The sequence below is a fragment of the Papaver somniferum genome, chromosome 6, assembly GCF_003573695.1.
Source record: "Papaver somniferum cultivar HN1 chromosome 6, ASM357369v1, whole genome shotgun sequence".
Lineage (NCBI taxonomy): Eukaryota > Viridiplantae > Streptophyta > Magnoliopsida > Ranunculales > Papaveraceae > Papaver > Papaver somniferum.
In genome coordinates, this window is record NC_039363.1 from 7,797,980 (window position 1) to 7,810,465 (window position 12,486).

General features: G+C 39.4%; 1 protein-coding gene across 4 annotated transcripts; it reads left to right on the forward strand.

Annotated features, from left to right (window-relative positions):
- The first annotated feature begins 708 nt into the window (after nt 1-708).
- On the forward strand, nt 709-4,081 carry LOC113286845 (protein LNK1-like). Of its 4 annotated transcripts, none has more exons than XM_026535473.1 (9): nt 709-1,008; nt 1,139-1,623; nt 1,775-2,117; nt 2,245-2,349; nt 2,516-2,764; nt 2,911-3,059; nt 3,286-3,409; nt 3,509-3,655; nt 3,756-4,081. In XM_026535473.1, the coding sequence occupies exons 1-8, from the start codon at nt 985-987 to the stop codon at nt 3,602-3,604; spliced, it is 1,575 nt and encodes a 524-aa protein (XP_026391258.1). In that variant the 5' UTR covers nt 709-984; the 3' UTR covers nt 3,605-3,655; nt 3,756-4,081. The 4 variants fall into 4 exon arrangements, with proteins under 4 accessions (XP_026391258.1, XP_026391255.1, XP_026391256.1 ...); XM_026535470.1 differs by having other exon boundaries at nt 710-1,008; nt 2,224-2,349; XM_026535471.1 differs by having other exon boundaries at nt 710-1,008; nt 2,513-2,764.
- The last annotated feature ends 8,405 nt before the right edge of the window (nt 4,082-12,486 follow it).

Consider the following 12,486-nt stretch of genomic DNA (forward strand, 5'->3'; position numbering starts at 1 on the left):
AGTTCACTTTTTCTGAAACTGAGCGAAAGTATCACTTTTTTTGAAACAAGACGAAAGTATCACTTTTTCTGAAACTGAACGGAAATAGTCGCAGACCAACCCCAACTTCAGATTCTTCTTCGGTCGGCCCTCCCACCGTGGAAACGGTTATACTAGTAAAAGCAAGTCTTATGGTGGAAGAGTTCCATCTTCCACGCCACCTCAGCATTAAGAATAACACAAAACGCTATTAAGATTAGCGCTTTATTATCAGCTGTTAGATTTTCAATAGCTGGATTTAAATCTACGGAAGCTATTAAGCTTGACATTCTATGATTTTTCCACACATGAAAATGGTTTGGATTCTACCACAAGACTTGCACATAGACGGGAAAGAAACTCATAAGTTCATGCCTGCAGCGAGAAAAGAAAAATAATAGTGGCAGATAATAAATCAGTGTGCTATTGAAAATGAAATTCAACAAAAGCAGTACTGTTAGCTCAATGTCGACCGCAGAAAAATAAAATAAAATACAAAAGGGTCCATATAAACAGGTGTTAAAAGAGTAGTGGTACTAAAAAACACTAAACCAATGAGAGGATAGGAACTGATCTGTTGTTTATTGTCCACCAGTTTTCTGATCCCTCCTCCTCTCTCCTTTTGATCTTACTGACACGTGTATATTTTTCATAAAAAAACCCAATAAAATAAAAATTAGTAAACAAAGACTAAAAAGATAGTAGTAGCTCAAGAAGAATCTGGAAAGAAAAAAAAGAGTAGAACTCAACTCTCTCTTAGTCCAAATTACGGCGATTTTTCATCTAATCACAGAGAGTAATTATTATACTTCTGATTTTGGTTTTGTCTGTGAATTTCTGATTGTTTGTGAAGATTTTAGTTCATTTTTGAGCTGTTTAGAGGTTTGATTTTGTGTAAATCAAGAGATTAATCTTGATTTGAAGATGCAAATAGATCTATTTGAGCAAGGATAAGGAAGTAATCAAATGAAAGATTGGTCTGAATATCAGGTAAGATTTTTGTGAATTTCATTTTCTTACTTTACAATTAGATCTGATGAGTTTTAGGATAAGTTTAGATTCAATTTGTAGATTCTATTGATGTTCTGTAATTTAGCTAAGTTATTATGTTAATTTGCAGCTTGATGGTTTTGTATGGGATGAGTTTAAAGAGAGTGGTGACCATATAGTGCCTCATCCCGGTAATGAACAAATCAATCATGGTACTCCTGGAAAAGATTGTGGTAAGAAGCGGCTGAATTCTACTAGGAACATTTCAGATAGGGATTTAGAAAACAAGGATATGAGGTGTGCAACTGTAAATGAAGCAAGGGGTCAGATGCTGGAAAATCATTCTTGGTCTTGTCATACTGATTCTACCAAAGAAATGGCTAGTTTAAGTGATGGGAACTGTTTTAATGGTAACAATAATGATGCTATGCTGGGAAATAATGGTGCCGCTGCTTCAGTTAATGGAAGTCTGTCTCAATTCACACTTGATATTTCAGCAGCAAACACTGACATGGAACTTCTTGGTAATGACCATGAGGAGAAGGACAATGGTTTTCTTTCTTATTATGGATGGCCTGATATTGGCAATTTTGAGGATGTCGATAACATGTTCAGGTAGTTGATGGACACTTTTCGCAATTGAGGTTCTGGCGTCATATGATTTAAACATTTAAGATTCCTTTACAGATGCAATTGTCTTCGTTTTCAAATTCATGATGTTCTATAAGTTCTCTTGGTAGTGATGTTTTAAGTATTCTTATTGCAGAACCTGTGATTCTACGTTTGGTCAAGGAGACATAACTACTGCTGGTGATGATTTCTCATGGTTTCCACCATCCTCGAAGGCAATTGATGGCTCTGAAGATGCTCTCAAGTCAGGGTTCAAATCTCCCTGTTCAAATTTGAGCAAAGTGAAACCTGAGGAAGCGGAATTCAAATTCATGCCTGTTACCGCTACTCAAGTGGTGAATGAAACTGATAAAATCACCGTTCCCAATGATTACGCTATGGGTTTACAGCCCATGGATGATAGCGATTATGCTAATCTGGGTTTCTCATATTGTAACATGGTGGATACGAATGCTGAATCCTCTATGCCAATGGAACAGGTCATTTTCTTACTTCTTGCACTTTATATCAACATTTGATTGTGGCTCTATTAAATGTGGTCCAAAATCCTTCAGTTGTCATACTTGTTAATTTATATCATAACAGGTCAATTTTCAAGAAAAACAGGTACATAACCACAACCAAATCAAAGAGAAAAGAGTGGACAGTTCTTCGGAGCAATTAAGTAGCTGTTCTTTTCAAAGTTCATGCACAGCAGAACAATTTCCAAATGTAACACTTCCTCCTTTGTGCTCTATCCAATTAAACTTTTTTACCTCCAGCAATTGTTCGCAGCTTTAGTTTCCAATTTTTATCTAAGCAACACTTTGTAACTGAGGAGGCTGGTTGCGCTCTATTGTCCCTAAAAGCTTGTGACACTTTGAGTCTTTTACAGCAGGTAGAAAGGCCATCCAATCCTTCTCTAAACGCTTCGTGTATGATGCTGGAAGAAAAGAGTCACTCACACCAGCAAACACTACCCACTTCTGATGCTCATCTTGCAGTCACGAAGCAGCTGCAGAACATTCAAGATAGAGATCCAGATTCTTCATGTGTACTTGAAGGCTCTAGCAATAACTCCATGTCAACAGATGATAGCTCTCTAGAAGCCACTAGTTTCCGGCAGCTAAATTATGTCATGGAACAGGTATTGTGTTTTCCCTGGTTATTCTGATCACCACCTTCATCTTTTGAGTTCCACTAGTTTCCGGCAGTTCTGCTCTACGTTTATGATGCTGGAAACCGTCGTCAATCTTTGCAGCCTAACTGAGTTTACTTTTTTAAAATTTTCAGTTGGATATTAGAACAAAGCTATGCATCAGAGACAGTCTATACCGCTTGGCAAGAAGTGCAGAGCAGAGAAACAACTTTGAAAACTCAAACAACTGTTTCGTGGATGGTAGTGATAGAAGTGATGCACAGACAACTGGAGACACAAATAAGTATGACAAAACTCTATTCTTTTTTCGCCATCATATATAGTTGAATTATGAGAACAGCTTCTGACTTGAGTGGACTTCCTGGCATTCATTTTCTTATTTTGTTTTCTGAGAAGATCATTTTCATAGTGTTTGCAAGACATTTAATTTCTCGTTCCTTCAAGCAGATATCTTATTGTCTTGTTTTTTTAAATTATTATTCACGCCATTGACTCTTCATGTTTCACAGGAGCTTCATGTTTATGGACATTGAGACAGACACAAACCCGATAGATCGTTCAATAGCACATTTACTTTTCCACAGACCTAAAGATCCTGCAGAAGGTGCCAAATTCACGGAGTTCCGTAGCATAGTAAGTTTTTAGCACTACCTGATGCCCCAATTCTTTTAATAGTTTGTCACATTACACAAGCTAAACTAGATACTATGCGAACAAAATTTTTAAATTCAGGGGTCTACTCAGCCTATGGTGCCTGGGAAACTGGTTAGTCAGGAAGAAGTCCCTAGAGTGATGGATACAAAGCTGGTGTATAAAAATCGTTTTTAAGAAAATTGTTAAGTTCCTAACTTAATCACCGTGTACCAAGCCTGTATCAGGGTAAGTTTGATGCTAGTTCTGCTTATCATCTTTTTATAGCCATTGCTATGCTAGGTGTTTGATCCAGAAAAACTAAAAGTTTTGGTTTATTTGCATGCAGCTTTACATGAAAGCCTGAGGCTGTATCCACCACTTCCTATGAATAGGAGAATAGTTGTAAATGAAGATGTGCTCCCAAATGGGACTGTTAGAAAGGATCTTTATATCAATGTATGTATTGGCAAAGTCAGGAAGAAGTCCCTAGAGTGATGGATACGGATTTGGTGTATAAAATCACCAAGTTCTGAACTTAATCACTGTGTACCCAGCCTGCATTTTGATGCTAGTTCTGCTTACCTAAATACTCTTGAGTGTACATTGAGATGAGCGTATTGTCTTTTTTATAATCACTGAAAGCTATTTAAACAAAACCCATCCGTCTCTCTACCTATTGCTAGCTAATTGTACAATCTATGAGAAGATGATCAACAAATACATCTCAAATGCGATGGTGATCATAATGAGACCTGTTGCAACAACCCATCAATGCTACTATTTGTAGGCTCATATACTGCCAGTCAAAAGTCAAAAAGCATCACAGCATTATCATCACTACCCTACACCTACAAACAACAACCGCAACTGTGTAAACCATTATTTCGAGAACCACAGTCAAGTTGCATCAACCATCTTTGATACTTGCAACAACTATAATATGCAGACTCAGACCCACTGGTGTTTGGCTGCCCTTCAATTGAAACACTTCCTAATCCCCCCAAATAATGTACAAGTTATTACACCAAGATTTCAATGTCACAACTTGATTGGCTCACAGGACAGTTAAATGGCAGGTTAGTTGTTTATTTATTACTACCACCGTTTCAAAAAGATAGGTTTGTTTATGCGCCCATTATAAACAAGACTATTTTTTTTGCAGCGGAGTATAATTTTAGGATGTGTGGAACTAATCACAGGACCCATCATTGTGTACGACTTTGGTGTATAAACTCTGAGAATGATCATGAAATGGGGTGTAGAACTCATAAGGTGTGGATTTTGTGATTTTTCTTTTTCATGGGAAAGATATGGTTTTTGGTGGTTACATCGTCAGACCAGAGATAATGGCAAGTGAACTGTGCCCTCCACTTTAAAGATTTCATAGGGTATACACATTTAAGATTTGTCGATGAGAGAAATCAGAAATTAGCCCAACTGTAGGTGCAGAAAATATCCTCGCTACGTGTAGGGCTACGAAGAAACGAAATCGGCGATTTAACCTCGTCAGAAGATATCATTATCAAATTTCTAGACAAAGCATTTATTAAGATACCCGTGAGGTCAAATCAACTGTTAGAAGATACAACGAAACTTAAATAAAAGTTACGAAGTGACGAAAGTTAAGAAATGATAGTAACGAGATAAATAAAAGACCAAACGAAGAATGTAAGTCGTCAAGTTTAGCGAGCAAAGAACATCGAAGCGAAGAGAAACGATCTCAAGCACAGATAAATTTTTGAGCAAGAAATACAGAAAGCTGTACAGACAAGTCTCCGGTGTTATCGCTGAAGTAAAACAAAATTTAATATCTAATCTAGGACAAACAAAGTAAAAGGATGGTCACATGAATTGTATGAATATCAGCGAAGTAAAAGATGAGTTGTACTCCACTTCACTGAATGTGTATAAAAGGGAGCCTTAGGGCATAGTAAAACAGGTGGAGTAATTTTGTACTGGGAGAGATATGTTGGGAGTGATATCCACTAAGTTTAAGTTAGGGTTTGATTGTAGCTTGAAACTTAAACTACCATCTCTTCTTAATCATAACACACTTTCTCATTATTATGTCCTGATTCATATATTTCATATCACTTGGGTGTGCTGTAGGATTTCCTGCAATTACATTTTGGCGCTAAACATGGATCTGAACAGAGGCAAGTATATATTTTAAATTTTAGTATTTTTTTGTGCATTTATTTCGCATAATTTGTCATCACTCGAAAGTAAAAAACAGAGACAGCTAGATTTAATGTTATTTATTTCCGAGGATGAACATTGTCTTGCTATTACTAAGCCTTAACGATAGGGTTCAACATCATAAAAACAATTATTACACTAATCACGTTATGTCAAAAATGTTCTAACCATGTTATTTTAAATATGTTCTAATCATGCTACATATGTAGTAGAATTCTTCTCATATAACAAATAGATAATAAGCAACGAAGAAGACGTAAAAAATGAAGATTAATCAACATAAATATAACTACCGGAAATCCAGTAGCACACCCAAAGAAGAAAAGAAACAGATCTAAGACATGATAAAGAGTTCGGATAAGATATTCTTTATTGTTTAACCACCCTAAGTAGTGAAAATACAAGTTGTTGCCTACAAGGAAACCCTGGTATCTCACTCTAAGCAAAGCTCTATTTTCCCCCAAAGAATCCAACCTCTATACATTTCCTAAGGTCCTCTATTAATAGTCCATCTTGTCATTATGGAGTACAATTCACTTTATTTCGTCTCATCGTCTTCAGGTTCTCGTGGAGATGCTTTATACTTCGCCCAGATCATTTTCTATAAAGTTTTCCCTTTTCTTTCGCTGACAACTTTGGGTGTTTGTCGGGACAACTGTCTCTTTTCTTGTTCCATAATTTACTTACTTCGCAAGTTATCTTTCCAGCCAAGTAACCTTACTTCGTCCATATTTATTTCATGGTCGGTGTCTTGTCGGGTACTCCAACTTATTCTTCACAGTCTAGATTCCTTATACGAGGTACTTCGTTTTTAGGATGCTTCCTCTTCGTGCTTTGTGTTATTAGTTAGTGGCGAGGTAATTATGATATTTGATTTGACAAGTCACTGACCGTGATCTTTGAGTGAGATTCTTCAGTCATATCTTGTGCCTTCCTGTGCGGCCACGTGGCGAGCCTATTTTGTGTACCCACATTTTGCCTTTTCTTATTTCGTTAGAATCTTACAAGAATGGAATAAGAACCGGTTGAGATCCCTTGGCCTCCACGTTCTCCACCTTCTTGCTTCCACGTGACCACGTTCTCCTGGTAAGCGGTTACTACCGGTCAATTTTCCTTGAACGTGTCGTCAACCTAGTCTGCCGGTAACTTCACATTTGCTATAAATGCTTTTTTTCAGTCTTAGTTTAGGTTTCATTTTCTTCCTCTTCTCCGTGAACTCAAGCTTATTACTTCCCTTGCTCTTGCTTCCTTTCTCTTGACTTTCTCACCCTCCCTTATCTTTCATGGCTCCAAAGAATGCTTCGACACCTTCCCCACTTAAAACCTTCGAGGAATTCCAAACGGATTTTAAGAAGATGGGTTTATCTTTAACCCCTGCCGTCGATTCTTCCGTAAATCCTCCTGTGTCTGCTACTCAAGACATGGAACTGAACTACTGGTGGATTCAGTCCGATGTTTGCTCGGCCAACAAGATGATCATTACTGTTGGTCAGTTAAGAGATGGGTTGTCCTTTCCCCTTTACAATCCTTCTAACCCCATTTTTCTCGAGATTTTGAACAAGCTTCAGTGTGGGGTCTTTCAGCTTTCTGGTAACGTAATTCGTATTTCCAACGAGTTTGAAATTCGCTCAGGAAGCGCTGAGGAATTCAACCCTCGCGACTACAATGCAGACTCCTTCGCGGCTAGATATTCCTCAAGGTTTACAAGCACTAAGAAGTATCAGGAGTGGGGCATTGAGCTCATCCGGAAGACTATCTCGGCCTAGTCCAAAGCTCTTATTTTAAATGTGGATCTTCTCAAACTGGAGCAGGACGAAGATTGGGCGAGGTTCCCTCTGGTGGTAGAGGGTCCCTTGGTCTGGGGTGTCGACGAGAAGGGGATTCCTTGAACGGGTCCTTTTTCCAAACATCGTCATCTCTTCGGCTGCGATCCCTGGAAGCTTCGCTGGTCCGTGCCAGCCGAGGTATCATTTCTTCTCTTAAGCCTTCGTCTTGCTTTTGTCTTTATCGGCTCTCACATCCTTGTTCTTTTTTACTTAGTACGAGATGCCTGCTGTTGGAATACTCAAAGATCACAAGGAAAAGGATGCTGCTATTGAGTCTTCTGCTCTTAAATAGGTAACCACTTCACCCATCACTTTCTTTTCGGCGTGATAACCGTAAATTCTAACCCTCTATTCTTCGCAGGATAATATTCCCCTTGTCAAGCAACCTTCTTCTGATTTGGATAAGGGACGGAAAAGGAGCGATCATCTTATTCCACCTTTTTCTCCTGCTCAGGTATCTTCATTTCTTCCAAGTTATCATCTTGTGTATTTCGGCCCTTCCAAGTATCAACTTTTACTGAACTTATTTATTTCGCAATCTGATGCTCCACATGCTCCTTCTTATGGAGAGCCTAAAAGGCGACGCATGGTCTTGGACTTGGTTGCTTTGACCGCAGTTAGGAGCTCTTTTGCTGCTCCAAGTCAACCTTCATCTCCTAAGCATCAATCTTCTCAGTCCCGTATAAATGCTTTCCCCATGGTTGCTTATTCTCCTATTCCTCATCCTCTAGGCGAGCATCCTGAGAAACCCACGGCAAAACCCCCTTCTTGTGAAAATGGGAAGCAAGCAACTTCGTCTGTGATGTCTAACCCCATCTATGATCCCGATATGAAGTTCCTTTAAGATATCTATAACAAGGCTCGCGAAGATCCCTCTACGAGGTCTCGTTCACTTGAATCTTTGGTGACTTTCAGTGTTGATAACTTTCTTTCTCAAGATTCCTCTGTGTTATTGAATGCTTCTATGAATTTGACTCTCCAACAACATTCCGCTTTAATGAATTTGGTGAGCCCTGCATACTTTTTCAACGACATCTTTACAGTACTTCATGGTTTATTACTAAGTTCTTCTTCGACGATTTACAAGAAGTCAATCGTCATATGGCCAGCTTAGTGGAGGCTAGGTTGGTTCGAGAGAAGATGAAGAAGGACGACGCCCATATCAAGGCTTTGATGAAGGTGCTTAAATAGGATAAGGAGCGTTCCAGTAAGCAGGAAAAGAAAGCGGAGAAACTTTAGAGTAATCTCCTCCCATTGTAGTTCCATTTCCTGCCTTTCTCTTATTGTATGTTATTTACTTATTTTGTATTTCGTCAAGTGCGATGCATGAAATGTCACATGGATGCTACTGAAGCATCCGCCTCGCTTGAAGACATTCGTGCCGATAAATTGAACCTTTCGACTCAGAATGACAGCTACGTGTCTGAAAAATTGATCTTGAACGAGAAAGTCGAAACTCTTTTTTCGCAAGTGGATCGCCTGTCTATCGATTATGCTCGTAACGAGGAGCTGAATCTTCATCTTCATGACGCGAATGAGTGCCTTAAGTTAGAACTTCAGCGGGCTAACAATTCCCTTACTACCTCGAGGAATCTTCATGCTTCGTCATTATCTGCCTATAAGAGACTGGAGGAAGACAACAAGCGTGTGATCAACAGAAAAAATCGGGTTGTGGTTGATCTTCGCAAATCTCGCAACAAAGTAGCTGGTTTAAACGAGGAAATTGATTGTCTGAAGAAAAAGGTGAAATTTCTTCAGGCTCAGCTGGATAACGCTTCACGCTCGAAGTCTGTCAAATCTTCCTCCCAATTCAAGTATGCAGATCTTCGCAAGAACGAGGGTGCTCTCGTCATTCAACCCAGCAAAGATACTTCGAAGTCTGGTCATGGTAAAGGTTGGGATAATGCATATCACGAGCTATGCGTTCGACTCCAAGAATCAGATCTAGCAATCTCCAGGCTGGACCATTTGTATTCTGATATCCAAGAGACCTTAAACACCACTATCTTACAGATGGAAGGTAGCTTTAGGTGTAATGCGAGATACTATTGGTTATGTCAAATTTCCGGTTTTTGATAAAGTTTTGTTCTGTTTTGCAGAGTCCGAAGAGCGTTACAAGAATCAAGTTCTTCACCTTTCCCATGAAAGAGACGAGTTTCGCAAAGAGGTATCTTTTCTCAAAGATGAGATCAAATATTTGAACGTTGATATCGACGAGATGATAGAAGACTCTAGGAAAGTAGTGAAGTTAGCTCGCAAGAATACCCAGTACCATCTGGTTGATTTCTTCACCAACATCTGTGGAGAGAAAGGCATTCCTCCTCCTACTTTTCCTCTGGAATTCTTTTCTGATGACGAGCAACCAGTCACCCGCGAAGGTGAGGAGGAATAAAAAACCGGTGAGACGATGGTCGAGGAGGAAGTGTCAAAGGATACTTTTGCTTCCATGAGTTCTTTGGGACAACCTTCAAATCTTAATGCAAATACTGGTTCTGGTCTTTGCGGGGCTGTTGGTGAAACCCCTGGCACAACAGTCACTGATGGAGTTCCTCTTCAGCAACAATCTTAGTTTCTCTCCTCCCATGTTTTTAACTTTAACTATTATAACAATTCCTCTGTCTGGGCGCTTCCAAGCTTGGGGGACAGAACACCTTGACTTCTTTTATATATTTCTGGTTGTCTTTAAGTAACACTTTTGTTGATCATATCGACATTATGATTTTCCATTTTGTCAAGTATATACTCTCCAAGGGAATACTCAAAAGAATAAAAAAATTCAAAGTATATACTTGCCTCTCATTCTTTTGTGTATTTCCGAGGTATGAAATGAAAGGTTGGTATCCCACTATTTTGACTTCGCGCACAAGCTTTGGACCTTGTTACTTTCCTCACTGCATGTTCTTACTTTAATTTTTCGCATGTGCTTCTCATGTTGTCCTTAATTTCTCTGCTTAACCTTTCCCCATTGTCCTTTGTCTGCCTTTGTCCTTTTATTCATTTCATGATAATTTTGCTTTATATATTGTTCTTGTGTTATTCATTCATGTGTTGCTTTCCAAGGTCTTATTGTGCCTCCTAATTAAGGTCTTATTGTGCCTCATCCTTTTTGAAGGATCTTAATTCGACGGAGTATCAGGCGCTTATTATTCTTTCAAATAATAATCCATCTACCTCGTCTTAACATTTTGTGAACCCCATTTCGCGAAAACGTGAAAGGCCTCGCCATTCCCATGAATGTTAGCCCCATGACATTGCCGTCTTTTTTGGTCACGCAGCTCCCTAATCTGGAGGGTGCCATCCCTTTATATTCCCACTGATTTCCCATTCAAAGAGGTTAAACCTAATATGCATGTTGGTCTCCTCTCATCCAATTATTACGACATTCAATAGTTTTCGTGACTTCTTATCCCCTTCGCCGATATGGCTTGAGGTTATGAAGCCACACCCTAAGTGAGGTTTCTTTGGGATCGAGTGTATTGTAGCCAAGACTTGCCATACGGTCATGGCCGGTAATGCTCCAGATGTCCCAGGCACCCGCAGCTCAACCGAATACGTCGGCGCCTTGGTCGTACTCTGCACTCCTTACCTAAGGCCATCATAAAAGGGACCTTCAGCGGATAGGTCTTATGATTTCCCCTAGATTCCTTTCTGAGAGTTGTTCACGACATGCGTTAGGTCTTGCCTCTTTCACTTTCATGCGAACTAGGGTGCATGCCGTGGATTCTCATCCTCCCTAGGAGAAGGGTTTAAGTTTCCCTAGAAACCTTTATTTCGTGGGTCTTATTCTCCTCCTAATCTGAGGTCTTACTTGCCTGTGTTGTGGTTCGTTTCGTTTTAAATGCCTTATGAAAATCCGTATCTTTGAATCGGTCGATCAAACTTCAAAATATCATTGCTATTATTTTGTAAATCTGGTACATTTCCAAATGATAAGTTCACAAGTACATTTTCTCATTTCTACTATTATTTCTTGATATCAACGTTCTTCTTCTAGGAGGATGTGCTCGGACTGGTACCTTTTCAACTCCTTCATCTTCACCGCGTTTATGATCTTGAACAATGTTGAAAATAAGGGGTGTCTGGGTGACAATGCATAAATGAACGATCGTACTAAATCCTTTTCTGATAGCCTTCCCTTTAGTTTTTTGCAAATCGTATCCCACCTTGCCACAATACTTCACAAGCTTTCATTTTCCCTTTGTTTCAACGAAAACAGTGCTTCTATTTCTGGTTTGCGTGGCTCACTTCTCGCACATTTTTCATCATTTATGGTTCATCCCGCGTTCCAGATTTTCTCCCCTTCACTGGGTCATTTTTCGATGCGCTTTTTCTCCTTGTCACCATCAATTGTTGTATATGATATTACTTTTTCCTGAACTCCCTCCTGCTGCTTTCTATGGCTCTTTTCAAACATTCTTGTTCATTTTGTTCCCCCCGCCCTTTTCTATCTCGCCAATACTCATGACGTCCATCGATTGCCAATTTCTTTCCTGAAGTATTTTCTCCCTTTAGGGTGTTACGTTCCGTTTGTTTTCTTTTTAGGTGATTGTTCTTAATCAAGAGCTTCTCGTTTTGCCTTTCTATCCTTATTCATTCTCTTACCAAATATTTCTTCGTTCGTCTTTCTTGGTAGAGCTCCTCCTTTAATTGTTTCATCTCCTTGTCTTTGTCGCATGCCTCATTTTCCTTACCAAAATGACCGGGCAATTCAACACTTTTCTCGACCTCTTGTATTTACACCTTCTTGCGCTTGGGGTTGTTTGCCTTTGCTCCGCCTTGCGGGGTTCGTTTTTCCTTGGCCATGGAGGTTTCTTTCTCGCTTCTCACTATTTCGCTCCCTTCAGCTATTTTTCCCTTCTTCTTTTTTCCACTTTGCTTTATTTCAACTTGGTTTTCCTTCTCCGGAGTTTTCTTGCTATGCTTCTCATTGGCAATCGCCATGTTTTTTGCCTCTTCCACGCTTTTTTGCGTTGCAATCTGTTCCTCGCTTATCCCAATGGTGAAAACCATCAGTTGCTCAGCTCTTTTTGCTTCACAAACCTTCCTTTTTTG